Source organism: Megalobrama amblycephala, linkage group LG13 (genome assembly GCF_018812025.1).
Source record: "Megalobrama amblycephala isolate DHTTF-2021 linkage group LG13, ASM1881202v1, whole genome shotgun sequence".
NCBI classification, from domain to species: Eukaryota; Metazoa; Chordata; class Actinopteri; order Cypriniformes; family Xenocyprididae; genus Megalobrama; species Megalobrama amblycephala.
The window spans coordinates 12,269,546-12,290,815 of record NC_063056.1 but is presented as its reverse complement, the minus strand read 5'-3'; the positions used below and the strand labels follow the sequence as shown (position 1 = coordinate 12,290,815).

Genomic DNA, 21,270 nt, shown 5'->3' with positions numbered 1-21,270 from the left:
TCCCAGATAGCTTTCACTGTAATTACTATGAAATACACACTGCTGAAAAAACATGGAATGTTGATATAAAAATATATATGGTATATATATTTAGTTCACAAGACTCATCTGCCATATTTATGGCCATTAGTGGGACAAAGTAATGGCACTTAATACAAAAACACATGAAGCCTTCAATAAAGACCCTTTAAATCAGTTAAAAGTTTGGAATAATTAAGCTTTTTTTAATGTTTATGATCACGTGACACTGAAGACTGGAGTAATGATGCAGAAACAAAACAAATTTGATGCAAAAATAAATGCTGCTTTGCAATCACAGGAATCAATAACATTTTAAAATATATTAAATAATTTTAAATTGTAATACGATTTCACAATATTAGTTTTTACTGTACTTTTCATCATATAAGCCTTTCACTCACTTACTGGTAATAAACTCAGGTATAAAGGCAGTGAAAATGTTCTTTAGTAAAAATGTTGCATGGTACATTATGAATAGTTAGTTATAATAGTATACCAAAGCTGCTAATTGCTAGTTATGCCTATATTTGGCTGCTCTCCTTCTCTTTGGACATCTTCCTGCATTCTAATGAGGGGGTTTCTTAAAGTTCACTAATGAAGGAAATTAAGAATATCCTCAGAAAAAAAATGTGATGTGGTTGTATATGAATATGCCAAACACAATCAATCAATCAATCAATCAATCAATCAATCAATCAATCAATCAATCAATCAATCAATCAATCTATCTACCCATCCATCCATCCATCCATCCATCCATGATATGTTATTGTTTGTTTGCAGCCACACAATGGTAGATTAGTAGACTTCAGGCAAGGGAAGCAAATACTTCTGGTTGGTCTGTGATCTGCTTGTTGATAACCTCTGTCTCAATCCTGCATGTGTAAATCTGTCTAAAAGCAGACAGTACAGCGACGCAGACATCGAAAAGACTCGCCGGTAACAGCTGAAAGTGATGATTCACATTCAGTCATGCAGGGCTGAGATAATTTTCAAAAATGTGCGGGTGCCTGCAAATTCAGCTTTGAGACGCATTAAATAACAGCTACACTAACAGATGGAAGTTTGGAATAATTGAGATTTTTTAATTTTTGAAAGGTCTCTTATGCTTACTAAGGCTGCATTTATTTGATGAAAAAAATTTAACTTTGTGAAATATTATTACAATTTAAAAGAACTTTTATTTTTTATTATTTCATATTTTTATTCCTGTGATCAAAGCTGAATTTTCAGCACCATTACTCCAGTCTACAATGTCACATGATCCTTAAGAAATAATTCTAATATGCTAATTTGGTGCTCAAGAAACATTTGTTATTATTATGAATGTTGACAACCATTTTTGTTACTTAATATTTTTGTGAAAACTGTGATGCACTACCATTCAAATGTTTAGGGTCAGTACAATAAAAATAAATAAATAAATAAATAAATAATAAAAAAATTATATATATATAAACACTTTTGTTTTCTTCAAGATTTTTCAGTATTAATAAAAAAAAAAAAAAAAAAATATATATATATATATATATATATATATATATATTTATTAATACTGAAAAATCTTGAAGAAAACAAAAGTGGTTTCCACAAAGAAACATTAAGCAGAAAGGCTGTTTTCAAACATTAATAAGAATAACAATGTGATAAAATCATAGTCATATATGACATAACAAAATCTGTTAGAGTGGGAAATTCATGGACTATCACAATGAACAAAACCTTCAGAAACATTACAACCAAATAGGTACATAATAACAATGCATACAATAGTGACCATTAATACTTTGACCATTGTTTGAACTTTGTTACACAGTTCGATATTTCTCCTACATACAAATATCACGTTATAAACCTTTGAAATGCAATAGCAGCAAACAGCATAGATACACTGTACACATCTCAAGACAGACAGTACAGCATTTACGATTGATAATGTACAGAGACTACATCTGAACTCTTCAAATTTTCAGAGAACACTTTTCCATTTCTGAATATTTGTATACACTAGAAAAACCATTTGTCCAAAAACACTTTTTGACTGTGCATTTTAGATTCTAGCAATATGACAAATTAGTAAATGTGTATCTCCTGTGAATCAGGTACATTCAGGTTTTGAAATGATAAAGACTCAAGCAGTCAACTGATAGTTTCAAGGCAAAAAGAACCTTATCGGTATTTCCAAAAGCTATTTTTATAATAGACCGAGACATGATGCTTAAAAAAAGAGATTATGATTATGTTTTTGTCTAAGTGTTACGCACATTAGTGATGTATATGGTTGGCAGTGCAAATAATCAACAAACTTCCTGTGCTAAGTTATAACATCACATCACTGGGGTCCACTGCTAGTATTTTAGAACCAAAGTGCATTTATAATCATGCCTACACAATAGGCTGTTTCAAACATTTCAGAATCTTACTGTGACTACATGAGCCTGAGAATCATAGTAATAAAGTCCCAAAAAAGTTCATTGTGTTTCAGCCTTTCCAGTCCCAGGGAATACACAGATCCCCATCCTGCATGACTGAATAGAAGTGAGAGATGCACAGATGAAGACCCTGCATCTGAGGGGATCTCTCTTCCATCAGACGCCTGCAGCAGGGGATCATCTGACTGCTCGACACGCTGGGCTCTTTAGACAGACTGCTCAGAGACAAATCCTGCAGACAACTCGAAATGATGTCTTCTTCCTCTGCCTCCAACCTGTATCGAAGGGAATATTTTCCATTTTAATGAAAGACGGCTTTAAACTGTGGCAACATTACAAAAATATATAACAAGCGTCCTTGTTATATATTTTGCATGTACTTATCATAGTAATAACAGTATATTATGCATAATTATAAGTAACTAACATTAAACAAACCTTATTCCTAACCCTATAGTAAGTACAAGTTGTTATTACTCAGTACGTAACTGTATAATTACAATGTAACAAGGACACCTTAAAATAAAGGGTTGTATATATATATATATATATTTTAGTACTGAGTAACAGTGTTGTGGGTAATGCATTACAACAACGCAATTAACCTAGTCACATTACTTTTTTTAAAGTAACTTAAAGTCAAGTAACACATTATTTTTTAATTTACAGAATATCTGAGTTACTTTTTCAAAATAAGTAACTCAAGTTCTTTTGTTCGACTTACAGCTCTCCTGTCCCCATTTTGAGAGAAATTTCGAGTAAGTGCAGAGGCATTGTATGTAAACATGATGGTTATTGTAGTTCTAGACTAAATGTGAGCATTTAATCATCTCACTTGCACAAAAACAGATTTACTATTAAAAATGAATAAAAACAGTGAAATGCAAACTCAGAATATTACGCAAACCTGTAGTAATTAAATGTGAAATAATACAAATATACTTTATGTATTTAATCTAATTTTATTAACCAATATCTTTGCTGCTGACCCTCGATTATCAAATTTAATCATACCAATAAGCAAAAATTACTTTAGATAAACATCACATTTGTTTAATTTTTTATTACTGAAGTAAGAGTGTTGAACTTTCTTCTTTTGCGTCCTATTCTTCTTCAGTCCAGAATTGCAGCACAGATGAAATGTATGTTTGAGCTGCACCCTCTACTGTACAGGCATGAATTTGCATTTCCTTCAGCCTGAGGCTTAGTCATTTAATTTTGGTGTGAAAGGGCCTTTATATTTGGCAAAAATAGAACTTTTTTGTTATTAAAAAACAAACAAGCAAGCCCAGCCCAGATGAGAAAAAGTAACGTAAAACATTGCTTTCCATAAAAAGTAACTAAAGTAGCATTAGTTACTTTTTTAGGGATTAACACAATGTTGTAACACATTACTTTTAAAAGTAACTTTGCCCAACACTGCTGAGTAATATTAATTAACAACATGTACTTACTATAGGGTTAGGATTAGGGTTTGGTTTGGTTTAGGGTTAGTTACATGTAATTACTGTTATTACAACAGTAATTACATGTAACAAAGACACAAATAAAGTGTAACCCAAAATAATTCTTAAGTTTGTTTGTTCTTGTGGTTGTCTTGATTATGCTTAAAACAAGACAAAACATCATTAGTCACGAGACAAAACACAAGATATTTTCTTTGAAGACTTTTGGAAGTTTTGGTTATTGGGTAAATTTATGTAATTTTAACGACGTTTAGATATTTTTACTAAAAAACAAAAAAAAAAATGATTTTCATGATAGCACTGAGAGATGTACGGTTATGGAAATTTTGACATATACCGTTAAATCATACCAGTCTTTCTAAATTAGTGCTTAATAAAGTCCAACGTACTTCACCATCTAAAAGTTTGGGGTCAATAAGATTTTTAAAAAATTGTCTTATTGTCTTATGCTAAGTCTCTTATACTCAACAAGGCTGTATTTATTTGATAAAAAATACAGTAATATTGTGAAATATTATGCAATTTTTAATAACAGTTTTCCATTTTAATATATATTAAAATGTAATTTGCTGGCAAAGCTGAATTTTCAGCATCATTCAGGGTTCCCACTCTTTTTCAGCGATCATTTTCCAGGACTTTTCCAGGACATTTTCAATTTTACAACAATGGGAATAAAAGACTGGGATTACGCCCTAAAGTAATATATTGCTCTCTAAGTCTTTAAAAGGTTTATTGCCATGTCTTAACTATAAAATTGGTTTTTAATATGAGCTCTTAATCATACATTATGACTATGGAAGATTGTTTCCGTTAAAAAAAAGAAAAAAAAAAAAGGTAATTGCAACTTTTACTTTTTATCTCGCAATTCTGACTTTTTTTTTCTCGCAATTGCGAGTTTACATAATTGTGATTTGATATTCACAATTGCAAGATATAAAGTCAGAATTGCGTGATAGAAACTCGCAATTCTGACTTTTTCTTGCAATTGGAAGTTTATATCTCACAATTCTAAGAAAAGAAGTAAGAATCGCAAGATATAAACTGTCAAATGCCAGAAAAACGTAATAATTGCGGGAAAAAAAGATCAGAATAGAGTGATATAAACTCGCAATTCTGACTTTTTTTCCTTGCAATTGCGAGCTTAAATCCCAATTATGTAAACTCGCAATTTTAAGAAAAATATTTTTTATTTATTATTCAGTGGCGGAAACAAGATTCCATAGTTTATTTTCATTACTTAACTACTGATGCACACTTCTATTTTTTTGGCAGTAAGTTTTGGAAGATCATTATCTTTGCAAGGTGGACTTTTCAGGGTAAGAGATGGACTTTTTTAGTATTCTTTACCTAATCTAAGTATCTGAGATCCTGACACCTCACACTTCTGGAGACTGCAGGTAGGTTGCAGTTCTGGAAAATGGTGGCGCTGAAGACTAAAGGGTTTCTGAAGGTTTCACACTTAATTCTTCACTAAGCAATTTTGCTGTCCAATGGTCATGCCTTAACTGCAATTTCTAGTATTGCATTAATATTGCATCCTTCTTGTGGGGATTTAATAATTTTTGACCTTTCACTCTGAGATAAATCTCTTTTTGGCTCATTTTACCATCTTTTAGCTCTTTGGTCACTAAAGAAAAACCCAAGAACTCTTTAAAAAAATAATTTTCCAGGACAACTACAAGATTTTCCAGGACATTTTACATTTTCTCTAATTTTCCATGTGTTTTCCAGGACTGGAAAATTTGTCATCAATTTTCCAGGTTTTCAAGGTTTTCCAGGACGAGTGGGAACCCTGATCATTTCTCCAGTCTTCAGTGTCACGTGATCCTTCAGAAATAATTCTAATATGCTGCAACATTTCTTATTATCAAAGTAGTGCGGCATAACATTTTTTGGAAACGTGATACAATTTCTTTTCAGTATTCTTTGATGAATAGAAAGTTCAAAAGAACAGCAATTATTTGAAACAGAAAACGTTTATAACATTATAAATGCATTTACTCTCACTTTTGATCCATTTAATGTGTCCTTGCTTTAAAAAAGTATAAATTTCTTCTAAACAACAACAACAACAGCAAAATCTTACTGACCCCTAACTTTTGAGCAAAGACAATAATTCTAGTGGCTAAAAACAACAATTATGCTATCCTAAATTATCAAAGAAAATATAAAACAGCTGTATATAAAACAATTTCTGTATTGTGATGTTTTTATAAGTGTAACGGTACATTCAGTAGAAAATAATTTAGGGTGCAACTTGATTTTATACATTGGGACTTTGGATTGGATTGTGAAACATTATGAATCAAGAACATATTAAATATAGTAATAATAGGGGTTAATATTGTTTTCCCTGCCCTCACATCCCTGGTTACATCAGCAAAATAGAATACAAATACAAAATTTGATACAAGATAATGAAAACAAACATATTTGCTCTTTAGAATAATTTACTTATGATTCATGCACATTCAATGGTCAATTTTGATGTCATGCTAATGTGCAATGATAGGTCAAGCACTCACTTGTCCTTCCGCTGAATGCGTCTCCGGGCCTCCTGGGCCTGGCTCTGGAGGAAGTTCTGCAGCTGGAGGGTGTCACACATAGTGGGGATGATGAAGTGGCCCGTCTCATGCAGGCAGGGGGTGGAGCGATCACTATGGCAACAGAACAGAATAGAAAAAGCAATGATTGACGGGACATTAAGCAGCACAAAGACTTCTCAGTGAACACTGAGGATATATCAGTCAGAAATACGACAGAAATGAATAGAACACAGGGAACGGCAGGAATTAAGACAATACCATTCATCTACAATCTGTTGTTAACAGTCCAGTATGGTCTCTCTTCTGTTTCTTTTTTATGTTTCTCTTGTCCTCTCAGTGGAATACTATTATTTACAATAAAACATTTTCAACAGCAATCCATTTAAAGCTACAATATGTAATTTCTCATAATGCTATTTGCTGCATCAAATGAAATTGAGCTATAAATGCCACATGAGTTTAAAGGACGATTCACATCAAGAATTATAGATAACTATGTAAGCGGCCACACCAACGGACGATATGTTCTGTTTACTCTAAACATATACTGTAATTAATTTTGCAGTTATTATAAGCCAGGTGGATTCTGATTGGCCGATGGCACCAAAAGAAAATAGTTAAATAAATAAATAACCAGGCAGGCACTAATAAAACATCTACTTTAATGAAATATCTGCAATTTATGTTGATTGCAAATAATTTTATTTTGTCAGATCACACAGCTAACTTTAAAACCTGTCAATGGAGGATTGGCTTTTTGGCTACATTTAGCTAATTTTATAGTTAGGGTGGTTAGATTTTGTCCCATTGCACTGTTTTCTATGGAAGCTTGTTTCCGCAACGGAATAAAGCAATTAAAAAGATAAATGTGACTTTTTAATCTCACAATTCTGACTTTTTTCCCCCTCACAATTTCAAGTTTATATCTCACAATTCTGACCTTTTTTTTCTCTCGCAATTGCTACTTTACATCTCGCAATTCTGAGAAAAAAGTAATAACTCACAATTGCAACTTTATATCTCACGATTGTTACCTTTTTTCCCCTCAGAATTATGAGATGTAAACTAGCAATTGCGAGAGAAAAAAGTCTGAATTGTGAGATAAAAACTCGCAATTACGTTTTTTATTTTTTTTATTCCATGGCTTCCATAGTCATCGGCTATGACATTGTTGGCTAATATTATTTTTAAAGGTGCCCTAGATTCAAAATTTGAATTTACCTCGGCATAGTTGAATAACAAGAGTTCAGTACATGGAAAAGACATACATTGAGTTTCAAACTCCATTGCTTTCTCTTTCTTATGTAAATCTCATTTGTTTAAAAGACTTCCGGAAAACACGCGGATCTCAACATAACACAGACACAGTTACGTAACAGTCGGGATCATTAATATGTACGACCCCAATATTTGCATATGCCAGCCCATGATCCCAACATTATGAAAGGCATTAGACAAGGGCAGCCAGTAACGTCTGGATCTGCACAGGTGAATCAACAGACTAGGTAAGCAAGAACAACAGCGAAAATGGCAGATAATAACTGACATGATCCATGATAACATGATATTTTTAGTGATATTTGTAAATTGTATTTCTAAATGTTTCGTTAGCATGTTGCTAATGTACTGTTAAATGTGGTTAAAGTTACCATCGTTTCTTACTGAATTCACGGAGACAAGAGCCGTCACTATTTTCATTTTTAAACACTTGCAGTCTGTATAATTCATAAACACAACTTCATTCTTTATAAATCTCTCCAACAGTGTAGCATTAGCCGTTAGCCACGGAGCACAGCCTCAAACTCATAGAGAATCAAATATAAACATCAAAATAAATACTTTACTCACATAATTCGAAGCATGCATACAGCATGCATGACGAACATCTTGTAAAGATCCATTTGAGAGTTATATTAGCTGTGTGAACTTTGTAAATGTGCTGTAATATAATCGAGAGCTCGTGTGGCAGAGAGCACGCGAATTAAAGGGGCGGCGCGCTGAAAAAAATCAGTGCATAGTTAACGATGCCCCAAAATAGGCAGTTAAAAAAATTAATTAAAAAAAAAATCGATGGGGTATTTTGAGCTGAAATTTCACAGACACATTCAGGGGACACCTTAGACTTATATTACATCTTGTGAAAAAGCATTCTTGGGCACCTTTAATTATATTATATTTATATATTTTTATTAAAATATGCCACTGTTCAATTTTTTTTTTTTTTTGAAAAATGCTTTTATTCAGCAAGGATGCATTAAATTGAAGTGACAGTAAAGACATTTATAATGTTAGAAAATATTAATATTTTAACATAGACTGAAGATTTTACACTGAAGCCTACGGAAGAGGATTAGGGCCAAGCAATAAAATAAAAAAAATAAAACCATCTTGAGATTAATGTTGTTAAATTTCGAGAAAAAAGTCGAGATAAAATGTTGAGAATAAAGTCATTAAATTACAAGAAAAAAGTCGTTAGATTATGAGAACAAATTCGTTAAATTACGAATTTGTTCTCATAATTTAACGACTTTTTTTCGACTTTTTTTCGAAATTTAATGAGTTTTTTCTCGTAATTTAACGAGTTTATTCTCAACATTTTATTTCGACTTTTTTCTCGAAATTTAACGAGTTTTTTCTCGAAATTTAACAACTTTAATCTCGAGATGGTTTTATTTTTTTATTATTGCTTGGTCCTAATCCTCTTCCGTAGAAGCCTGGAGTACTGATGGTGAAAATTTACCTTTACAATCACAGGAAAAACTTACTTTTTTTTTTTTTTTTTTTATTTTTATCAAATAAATTCAGCCCTGCTGAGCATAAAAGACAAAAATATTAGAAGATGGTAACGCTTTACAGCAAGATCTCATTTGTTAACATTAGTTAATGTATTAACTACCATGAACTAACTATAAGCAATACATTTGTAACATTTATTAATCTTTGTTAACATTAGTTAATAAAAATCCAGCTGCTAATAGTTTGTTCATGTTAGTTCACAGTGCATTAACTAATGTTAACAAATACAACTTTTGATTTTAATAATGTATTAGTAAGTTGAAATTAACATTAAGATTAATAAATGCAGTAGAAGTATTGTTCATTCTTAGTTCATGTTAAATAAAGTAGTAAACTAATGTTAAATAATGAAACCTTATTGCAAAGTTTTACAAAAAAAAATCTTACCAACCTGAAACTTTTGAGTGGTGATATAAAAATATTTTATTAATTTTTCTCACCGTTAATTATGTCATAAGAAAATAAAAGTTGGTTCAGAGGTGGAGAAAAATATTTCCTTATCCAACAATCTGATACAAAAGATATTTTGATAGTTTTATTTTTATTTTGATGGTCCCTTTTAAATATTCTGTTGACTAGAAGTAACTATAAGCACCTACATGTCAACTAACTCTCATTAGAGTATTAGTAGAGAGTATTAATGGACTGGTAGTGTTTGGGTTTGAGAATAAGTTGACATGTACTTGCAGAGTTACTTAGTCAGTAGAATGTCTGTTGGGGAGCATCAAAAAGTGTAAGCAGATATTAAGCAGACAGTCTACTAATACTCTAATGACTGGTAGTTGATATGTAGTTGCAAAGTTACTTATAGTCAAGAGAATGTCTAAAGGGGACCATCAAAAAAAAAAAGTGTTACTGATTTTCTTTTGAAAATCATTTATTAAAAAAGTAAAACAATTTCATGTTAACTTTAAGCTGGTGTTTTTCCAAAGAGATTGGCCTGTGTGTAAGCACTGCTCAAGCCTGCTATCACTGATGCTCAGTCGTGCTTTTAGTGATGGGATCTAGTGCATTTCTGAGCACCCTGCCTCACGTAGTTGAAGGTTGTAAACAAAGTAAATACACACGAACAAATGGCTGGAATGAAAGTACATGACTATTTACTTTTCCAAGGTCATCGTGAGGCCTTGCAGGCTGCGGGGGTGCAGGAAGAGGCGCTGAGGCAACAGTCTCTTGTGGAAGGTGTTGAGGGTACTGTAGTGTTCCTCCAGAGGAAGAGCTGGACCCATCCGCTTGATTTGAATCACCTGAATCCCTCCCAAAAGGTGACTGATACGCTCCTTCAGCCAATCCGACTGCTGGAACAGGCTTCGGTAACTTGGTAATCTTTCAAAGAGCTGAACATACACATGGACAGACACATGCCTCATAGTCAGCATAAATGTTTGCCATGATATTTTAAGCTTTTTTTTTTAAAGTAAAGATTACCATGACTCTGGTTTAATAAAAAAAGCTGTACCTTTGACCATTGATGGTGGACATCCATTGTTCCTAACATCACATGCCCTGAGGCATTCATCCCTGATTGGTCAGTAAAAACTATTATGTGTCCTATGTTTTGGGAAAGAGAGACAATTGAGTAAATATTTGTGCTCATTTAACATTTGGGCCATCTAATCCCATCTCATGAATCCTATTTCCATGGTTACCTTTCAGGTTGTGCAGAGCCTCAGGGCTTTGTGTGTAAAGACGACTCAGACTCTGCAGCTGACAGCATTTATGTGAAACTCCCCATTTGCGCTGCCACCTACAGGACAGAGAGCCACAATATCAAAGGTTAACATTCTGAGAACAGGAAGAACAAGATAATGTGTCCAATAGGTCTTTTAGTTTTACACAAGCCAGCATACGCAGACATAGTTTAAAGGTATGTGTTTTTTGAGATGCATCTGATAAAATAAATAAATCAATAAAAATAAAAAAAATAAATAAAAAAAGAGCACTGTGAAAAAATTGTGAAATTTACAGTTTTAATATATTTTAAAATGTCATTTCTTCCTGTGATGGATATTCTGCAACCATTATTCCAGTCTTCAGTGTCACATGATCCTACAGAAATAATTCTTTGATAAATGGAAAGTTTCAAAGAACAGCATTTATTAGAAATAGACATCTTTTATAACACTAAATGTCTTTACTGTCACTTTTGATCAACTGAATGCATCCTTGCTGAATAAAAGTATTAATTACTTTTAAAAAAAATCTTACTGACCCCAAATGTTTGGACAGTTGTGTATATTTGGAGAAGTTTTCCATATCATGATGAATACAGTTTAGCATTAAATATATGGGTGAAGTTGCTAGGATGATTTTAAAGAAAACAAAATCAAGATAGCTTTAATTGTGTGTGTGTGTGTGTGTGTGTGTGTGTGTGTGTGTGTGTGTGTGTGTGTGTGTGTGTGTGTGTGTGTGTGTGTGTGTGTGTGTGTGTGTGTGTAAATTAACTAGCAATTGCGAGAGAAAAAAAGTCAGAATTGTGAGATAAAAACTCGCAATTACCTTTTTGATTTTTTTGATTTTTTTATTCCATGGCTTCCATAGTCGTCAGCCATGGTATTATTGGCTAATATTATTGTTACTGTTCAAAGTTTTTTGCATCCTTGCTGAATAAAAGCGAAGTGATGTGTTTGCGTAAAAAAAATAATTAAAAAATCCATATTTAACAAGTTATGAAGTAAAATATCTAGCTTCCTCCAGACTGCCTTCCATATTCAAGTTACGAAGAAAGTGTAAACTGGCGTCGCGTCAGTTACACTTTTTTAGTAAGTTAAATACAGAAGGCGTAGGATGTAGCGTAAGTGTTTTGAACTGCCAGAGTTTTAGACTTTCTTCTTAAGGAAGGCGATCTGGTGGAAGCTAGCATTTTTACTTCATAACTTGTTACATATGGATATTTTTTGTACACAAATGCATCGCTTCACTTCAGAAGGCCTTTATTAACCCCCCCCGGAGCCGTGTGGAGTATGTTTATGATGGATGGATACATACTCGTCGTTGATCCCATTCACTGCCATTATAAAACTCGGATGCATCGGGATATTTATTAATATATCTCCGATTGTGTTCATCAGAAAGAAGAAAGTCATATACACCTAGAATGGCTTGAGGGTGAGGAAAGCTTTGGGTAATTTTCATTTGAAAGTGAACTAATCCTTTAAATCTTTTCTATAATAGATTTAAAGTCAAGGAAATTCTGCTAAAGAACTTCTTAAAAATCAAATTTTCAACCCAATTAGTACTTACAGTTTGTAATTGATGTAATGTCACCATTTTTTTTTTTTTTTTAAGATTTTACTACATCATCTGAGAATAGTTTAATTTTTTTTAAATCTAATAAATTCCAAGTCAAAATAAATAAATAAATAAAACATAAGCAAGCCACACCATCAGACATTATAACCAAACTGTCACCTGGGGTTGATTAATGATTTGACTGTACTCTTTCCAGGACATGCAATCAATGCTTTTAACATTGATTAAACCGTTTTAAGGATTAAGACTTCAAGTTCACCATTAACTGAAGAATTACCCATTATAGGGATGCTAGTCTGGAGCATTAACCAGTACACCACACTAATATGCTCGGTGATTAAAAATCACACTTAACAAACTATAAGAGCACTATAGTCTGTGTTAGAGCTGACCTGATATCCAACAAACCAAGTTTCTGAATAAGCACTCTTTTCAATCTTTTCAGCTCCTCACGGTGTGGAAGACTGGCATTCTGTTTCTTTGTGGCCTCCGGCTCATTGTTTCTCAGCCATAAACTGAAGATAAACACAAAGAAAGAAAGAGAAACGTTTCAGATTTGCCAATGAGTTAAATCAAGCATTATATAGCCCAGATTAATTCAAAAATATTGCCAATGAACTTTGTCTGTCATAATATACCTTTGTTCAAATATTACATAAAGTATTTGACAATACTATTCAGGTATCCAAAAGTGTCCCAAACCCTTTCGTAAAGTTGTCACAAAGCTCAAAGTTCCTCCTCTCCAAATGGGTCAGGGAGTACACAGTAGTCGGGTTAAGATTTAGCCAATTCCGTTTTCACTGCAGCATGCAAAACTAGAGCAAACAATATTAAAGTTCGGGTTTAACACTGTAAAGCCTGGCGTATAAAATAATAATCAGATTATGAACAGTTGAAATCAGAAAATTGAACAGTTTATTGAACCTAATCTTAAATCTTCAAACTATGATACTTTTGTTGAGTATCACATTTGATAAATCAGGCTTTTATGGTTAAATAGTATAGTATAGTGAAAATATGGAGCTCATACTTGAAAAAAAAAAAAACTCAGAAGCCCAAACTGAGCAAAAATATGGTGCAGTTACTGATATTTATATGGCCACAAAGTGAGATGAAATTCTGATATCTTGTTATGTAAATCGATGAGACCTTGATTACAGTACTTGCACAAAATGCAAATAAATATCAGTTGTCTCTCTATATATCTCAAAAATATGTCTTAGTATGATGGTATTTAAATGCTTAGTTTTATGATCAAGCTCTGTAGGTTTTATTGTGGGGGCAAAACATATAATGCAATGCAATACAATGATGATCGAGGGATACACAAATAAACATTAATCAATCACCTGATGGATCATATTTAATACTCACATTTTAACATGATTGTTATTAAAAAAAAAAAAAAAAAAATTGATGTAGACATAATAAGTAAACCTGTTACTTCAGTCCAGTAAGTGTTCATCTTGAAATATTAGTAATATAAAAGTTATTCTTGCTTTTACTTTATAAAAATCAATAAAGATTTCAGAGCAGAAAGAGGCCTTTAACTTGCTAAAAAAAATGAACTATCAATTAGAAGACAGTAGGCATGTTGTAGACTGAGTACAACAGTTTTTTCAGCAAAGTTTTGATCATCTTCATAATTAAGAGGTCTGTGGAGGTCTTTGTACAGTTACAAGCGTGTGCCAGGTTTTCATTTAATTTCCACAGCCTCAGGGTTTCCAAAGCTTCAATCTCAGGCTGTAGGGTTTCTGTTGAGTCTAGGCACATCTGTGGTTCAATGTACAAATTACTCATTGTACTAAATGGCACAAAAACCATTAATGGCAGTAATGTAGAAAGAATGGCTTGGGAAGATTGTGTTCTGAGGAGAAGGACAAGGCTAAATGTAGGTTTCTGGTGAGACACTAAAGTTGCCAGCTGGGCTCTTTCTGGCCGCTGTGATACAACCCACTGGTGTCTCAACAGTTCTACATAATTTCTAATTGAACATTAACCAAAGCTGCTGGAGCACTCGTCTAGCAGTTAGGTGGTCTGACACATTAAAGGAATAGTACGCCCAAAAATGAAAATGTCCTGATTATTCTAAAATACATATATATCTTGGATGGCCTGAGGGTGAATAAATACTAAGGAAATTTTCATTTTTGGGTGAACTATATCTTTAAGCTACAGTGCTCTTTAAGATATGGAATACATGCCTTCAAATCTGGCCTGCAACATTTCCAGTTTCCATTCCCCCTTCCTTTTGGATTCTATACACTGTCCTCTCAATTAAAGTGCAAAAGAGATGTAAATGAGACATGTGGTAGTGCAAGAGTGTAGGGCAATATGGCCAAAAATAATATCATATTTTTTTCCATATCATACGATATCACTATTTATCATGTTATTTATTTACCACATGTAAACATGTAAACTTGTTTCACAAGTAAACTCCACGACCTTTAAATTTAGGGCCCCATTAAATCCATTTTAATTTACCATAAATTCTGTGTTTTCCATTTTATTTTAGGGAGATTCATGACTTAATACAAATTTGTATAAACTTTAACAACTTAACCAAGCTTTTATAATGTAATTGAATGAAAATATAACAATTAATTTACAATTATTATTTTTATTTTTTTTGTCAAATAAGATACTCCACAACAGAACTGTATAAATGTAAAACATGAATGAAAAAAATATCTTGGTTGTATGATATTCCGGTTACACTTTATTTTACAGTGCCGTATTTACATTGTAATTACTCAAATAAGTACCGAATGCTATTAATTAACTACATGTACTTACTATAGAGTTACAGTTAGGGTCAGGTTTAGGGTTAGTTACTTGTAACTAAGCATAATATACTGTTCTATTAGTTGTAGTTCAGTGTGTCTTTTTTTGTCAAATTAAATGGTGAAAAGCTTGTGAAGAGACTCTCAAAGTAGCTCTGGAGATGAAGTCACATATTAAAGACATGCACTGACTGGCTGTTGTCGTTTATTTCTGCTGTGTGATAGGCTGTTTTTATTGGCATTATCGGCTTAAGTTTTATCGCAATCTCGATATGATATAATTTATCGCCCAGCCCTATAAGAGTGTATAGGCAACCTAAACTGACTTAAAAAAAGAAAGATTAATGTGAAATGGCATCCAGGAATGGTCTCTCTCTCAATACCTGAGTGTGGGCTCCACTCTCTTGGCTTGCTCCAACTCCTGCTCTGGGTCCCTGAAGCCGGTGAAAGTGTAATAAGTCTTGTCCCATTTGATGGGCCGATAGAAAGCTGTTTCAGGCTGCTGTGTTGAGCTCTTCTTGGTCTCAGCCTTGAGCACATCCTGCATATGTTCAACCGAGAGGCTACAGGACCTCAGAACATCCAGCACTGTGCTCAGAACATCCTTAGAATGCAGGGTGAAACTCACAGACCGGAATCCTGGGAAATGTAGGGTTCTTCAATTAAAATCATGCACTGTAAACAGAACATAGATTTCTATTCAAACCTTTGGAGTCGGTAAATGTTTTTGAAAGAAGTCTCTTATGCTCACCAAGGAAGCATTTATTTAATTAAAAAAACAGTTATATTGTGATATATTGCTACAATTTCAATATATTTTAAAATTTAATTTATTCCTGTGATGGCAAAGCTGAATTGTCAGCAGCCATTAGTCCGTGAGTCCACCAAATTGCGACTTTTTTTCTTGCAATTGCAAGTTTACATCTAGCAATTCTGACTTTTCTGAGAAATAAAGTCTAATTTGAGAGATAATATCCCAATGCTGACTTTTTTCCACGCAGTTCTAAGTTTATATAATGCAATTCTGACAATTTTTTTCAGAATTGGACTTTATAAATTGCAATTGCAAGTTTACATCTCACAATTTGAAGAATAAAAAGCCTGAATTGCAAGATATAAACTTGCAATTGTGAAAAAAGTCATAATTTCAAGATATAAACTAGCAATTCGGACTTTTTTTCTCGCATTTGCGAGTTTATATTTTACAATTCTGACTTTATAATTCGCAATTGCGTCTTTATCTCTCACAATTCTGAGAAAAAAGTCAGAACTGTGAGATGTAAACTCGCAATTGCGAGAAAAATAGTCAGAATTGTGAGATAAAAAGTCGCAATTACCTTTTGTAGTTTTTTTATTCCGTGGCGGAGACAAGCTTCCATACTAAACTTCTATTTCACGCTGAGCGCTTGGCATTTTTTTCCAGATGCCGAGAGTTGAAAAAAGTTTTACCCAGCCATCCACAGTAAAAGAGAGGCGGGACAAATACCACACCGACCAATCGCCACATCCTGCTTTTACAATGGCAACAGAAAACAACAACAACAAGCAGAGCAACAGAACAAAATCAGTACTTCAAGTACTTCACGTTGTGTTAACATTTTTATATTCAGACATTTGATACTAGTAACACTTCCGCAGATATTCCGTATAATAGCAACCAAAGTGTCTTAACTGAAAAAAGAAAGAAAAAAAATGCTGCTAGGTGTTTTCAGAAGAGCGCCTGACCTTTTCATCTGGTTAAAAACGCTTTGGTGGACACACTGCCTTACTCCAGTCTTCAGTGCCATTCTAATATGAGGATTAAGTGTTTAAGAAACCTTTCTTATTAGAATCAATAATAAAAACAACGGCATTTTGTATGTGTGTGTGTGTGTGTGGAAACGTGAAAAAATTTTTTCTTGAATTAATAATTTATTTGAAATAGAAATCTTTTGTAACATTTTGTCACTTTTTTATCAATTCAATGCATCCTTGCTGAACAAAAGCATTAACATCTTTAAAAAAATAGATTTTTGACCCCAAACTTTTAAATGACACCTTACTGTCAAAACTGTCAAAATAAGGAATAAATATTTTTGTGAGGAAAACAAACTGTACAACGTTATCACATGGCTTCAGGAGACTACTTTTATTTAATTTTTTTAGTTTGGCAGTAAAAATCACAGTGTGAATTAGAAATGAACTGGTGTTACCTGAGGCTAGCAGACTACCACTGGAGTCTGCTCTTTCTTTTGTGTCCCTGACATAAAAAGTGAGTTTTGTAGGTTTGGGGGATCTCGCCCCAGGCTTTTGAAGATTTTCCAGATAACCATTTAACCTTTGGAGGGAGTTTTCATTCACTTCCTAGAACACAGAAAAAACAAAACAATATAAAACCCTCACAACTGCTCTGCAGAGAAATGTGGAAAAGGAGGAAAAAATATCATGCATTCTCATTAAATTGTTTATGTATATAATAATACAGAATTATTTAATTATTATTACTCTCTCTCTCGGATGCTGGCCAAAGAAATCAGGGTGTACTGCAAAGTAAAAGGGCCGCAGGGCATTAATGGCATCCGCTCCCGAGAGATTCCTCCTCTGAATGATACGAGCAGAGAAGCATCTACCACCAAGCCTGTAAGAATTAGAATGATATTGGTTGGATGCATGAGAACAGCAATAATAAAACAGTGTAAATTTTCCCCTTTTTTTTTTGTATAATTTGGATAAAACGTACCTAACATAACGCAGGAAGGTGGTCACATACATCACGTTAGTTACTTCTGGCAAGAGAAATGAAGTCACATGAGAAAAGAAAAGCATGACAGACTTTAGACTCTTTAACAGGTCAAAATCAGAGGACAAACATTATACATTACACTGCATGTCTGCTGGATCAATTAATCATTCCCCCATGCTATATATATATATTTATGTTTGATCATATAAATGCAGCATATATGTGAATTAATACAAATTATAATAAATGTTTTCTATTTGATTGTTTTCTAAATGTAATATTTTAATGTAATATTTTAAAACGCAATTTATTTGTGAATAAAATGCAACATTTTCACATTTTCAGCAGCCAAAAAAGTATATATATATAGTATATAAAAGTATATATATATATATATATATATATATATATATATATATATATATATACAGTACATATATATATATATATATATATATATATATATATATATATATATATATATATATATATATACAGTACAGTCCAAAAGTTTGGAACCACTAAGATTTTTAATGTTTTTAAAAGAAGTTTCGTCTGCTCACCAAGGCTACATTTATTTAATTAAAAATACAGTAAAAAACAGTAATATTGTGAAATATTATTACAATTTAAAATAACTGTGTACTATTTAAATATATTTGACAAAGTAATTTATTCCTGTGATGCAAAGCTGAATTTTCAGCATCGTTACTCCAGTCTTCAGTGTCACATGATCCTTCAGAAATCATTCTAATATGCTGATTTGCTGCTCAATAAACATTTATGATTATTTTCAATGTTGAAAACAGTTGTGTACTTTTTTTTTCAGGATTCCTTGATGAATAGAAAGTTCAAAAGAACAGCATTTATCTGAAATACAAAGCTTCTGTAGCATTATACACTACCGTTCAAAAGTTTGGGGTCAGTAAGAATTTTTTTTTTTTTTTTTTTGAAAAGAAATTAAAGAAATGAATACTTTTATTCAGCAAGGATGCATTAAATCAATCAAAAGTGGCAGTAAAGACATTTATAATGTTACAAAAGATTAGATTTCAGATAAACACTGTTCTTTTGAACTTTCTATTCATCAAATAATCCTGAAAAAAAAATATTGTACACAAAATTTTTGTACAATTGTACACATTAAATGTTTCTTGAGCAGCAGATCAGCATATTAGAATGATTTCTAAAGGATCATGTGACACTGAAGACTGGAGTAATGATGCTGAAAATTCAGCTTTGCCATCACAGGAATAAATTACTTTGTGAAATATATTCAAATAGAAAACAGTTATTTTAAATTGTAATAATATTTCACAATATTACTGTTTTTTTTTTTACTGTATTTTTAATTAAATAAATGTAGCCTTGGTGAGCAGACGAAACTTCTTTTAAAAACATTAAAAATCTTAGTGGTTCCAAACTTTTGGACTGTACTGTATATACACACACATACATATATACACACACACATATATATATATATATATATATATATATATATATATATATATATATATTATATAGATAGATAGATAGATAGATAGATAGTATTATCATCAATGAAACCAGTTGAGCTGTTTAATATTTTTGTGGAAACTGTGATACATTTTTTCCCTTAATATATGAATATATATGACCTCTAATACATATATAATGGATTTATGGTATTTAGTCAATGAAAAATAATTTAAACAAAATCAGAACTACCTTATATTTTAAAATTCTTAAAGCTAGCCACCCATTGGCAAGAGATGATAGCTTTGCTTTGAGGTGAATGACATGGCTGAGGTTCACAAAGGATTCATGGAATGTCATAAACATTAATGATTTTATTCACAAAAATCCATACGCTATGGGGCCAATTAGACATATTGGATGTATGCATGGATTAACTTTTATTTTATTTTTATTTCTTATTCTCAAAGACCAGGTACACACCCCCATATAGTCATATACACAATGACAGTGCTGTCTACCTGCAACTAAATAATTTCATGCATTATATATTAGGATATACGGTTGAACAAGAATAAAAGCTTGACTGGACTTGAGCAGAGACTGTCAACTCTGGTCAGGTGCAGACATGTAGGCCTATCGAGTGTGTTCTTGACCTACATAACTGTGGATAGTATACTCACAGTCCTCTTATTTTGACACATATCAAACAAGAAAAACAAACAACACGACGAGAAATGGTTCCACCCTAAAACAGCATTCTACTGATTACACTTTAGAGCCATTAGATTTAATCAGCATTCAAAATCCTCAAGTCAACACATAAACACTGATCAACACTGTAAACAAGGACAAACACAAACTCTGTTCGCTCTTAAAATACACATAAAAGTCCCAAACTTAATCAGCCGCACACACACGTTAGCATGAAATAAAAAATGTCAGAAACACCATAAAATTATTTACCTGTGATTATGCAATTTTACATGTTCGCTGTGGTCAAAACACAGCTTGAACTCATGTTCTCCATTCAGGCCTAATCATCGAGACAAGAGTAATCAATTGCCTATCTTTGAATCAAGTGCAGCTAGTGGGAACTGCTCCCATCATGAGCCAGGCAGAACTAATCGTCAGTCCGTCTTTGCCTGAGCGATCAGTCAGTCCTGACGCCATCTATAGGTTATCAAAATCAAAAGTGCATGAATAGTGTATTTCAGTTTTTTTATGTTCCGCTGACTGCAGACTTGAGGCTAATACCTAAAATTAAATACATAAAATTAAACTTAGATTACACGTGTAATCTAAGTTAAGGTCAATAATACAACATGCGTAATAAAGACATAATGACATGGCTTAGTGGTTTTTGTTACTTTGTGTATGATAATTTGTGTTATTTTTATCGAAAGATGGCGTTTGGAAATCAACGTGTGGGTTAGTAGTTTTCATGTACTCGTATAATTACTATCATTTGTTTTTCTATTGTTGTATTATTTGATTTGTATAGCCTTCCATCTTGTACTGTCTCTTTCTAATTGTACTGCTGTTCTATAGTATCATTAATATATAGCCAACATACTGCAGTATTGCCACTATCTATCTATCTATCTATCTATCTATCTATCTATCTATCTATCTATCTATCTATCTATCTATCTATCTAGGCATGGTCTCCACTAGACCCCTGAAGGTGTGCTGTGGTATCTGGCACCTGCGTCATGTGGATTCATAGCAGCAGATCCTTTAAATCCTGGAAGTTGCGAGGTGGGATCCATGGATCCAAGGTCCATGGAT

General features: G+C 32.7%; 1 protein-coding gene across 2 annotated transcripts; it reads right to left on the bottom strand.

The window, feature by feature from the left end:
* Window positions 1-1,632: 1,632 nt before the first annotated feature.
* On the bottom strand, window positions 1,633-20,598 carry tcaim (T cell activation inhibitor, mitochondrial). 2 transcript variants are annotated; one of them, XM_048153449.1, is made up of 11 exons: window positions 20,446-20,598; window positions 18,019-18,064; window positions 17,784-17,916; window positions 17,492-17,642; window positions 15,683-15,938; window positions 12,906-13,028; window positions 10,911-11,008; window positions 10,721-10,812; window positions 10,366-10,598; window positions 6,445-6,576; window positions 1,633-2,728 (listed from the first exon to the last, which is right to left on the bottom strand). In XM_048153449.1, exons 2-11 carry the CDS (start codon window positions 18,048-18,050, stop codon window positions 2,503-2,505), a joined length of 1,476 nt encoding a protein of 491 aa, XP_048009406.1. In that variant the 5' UTR covers window positions 18,051-18,064; window positions 20,446-20,598; the 3' UTR covers window positions 1,633-2,502. The 2 variants fall into 2 exon arrangements, with proteins under 2 accessions (XP_048009406.1, XP_048009407.1); XM_048153450.1 differs by lacking the exons at window positions 17,492-17,642; window positions 17,784-17,916; window positions 18,019-18,064; window positions 20,446-20,598 and adding an exon at window positions 16,637-16,772.
* Between the last annotated feature and the right edge of the window lie 672 nt (window positions 20,599-21,270).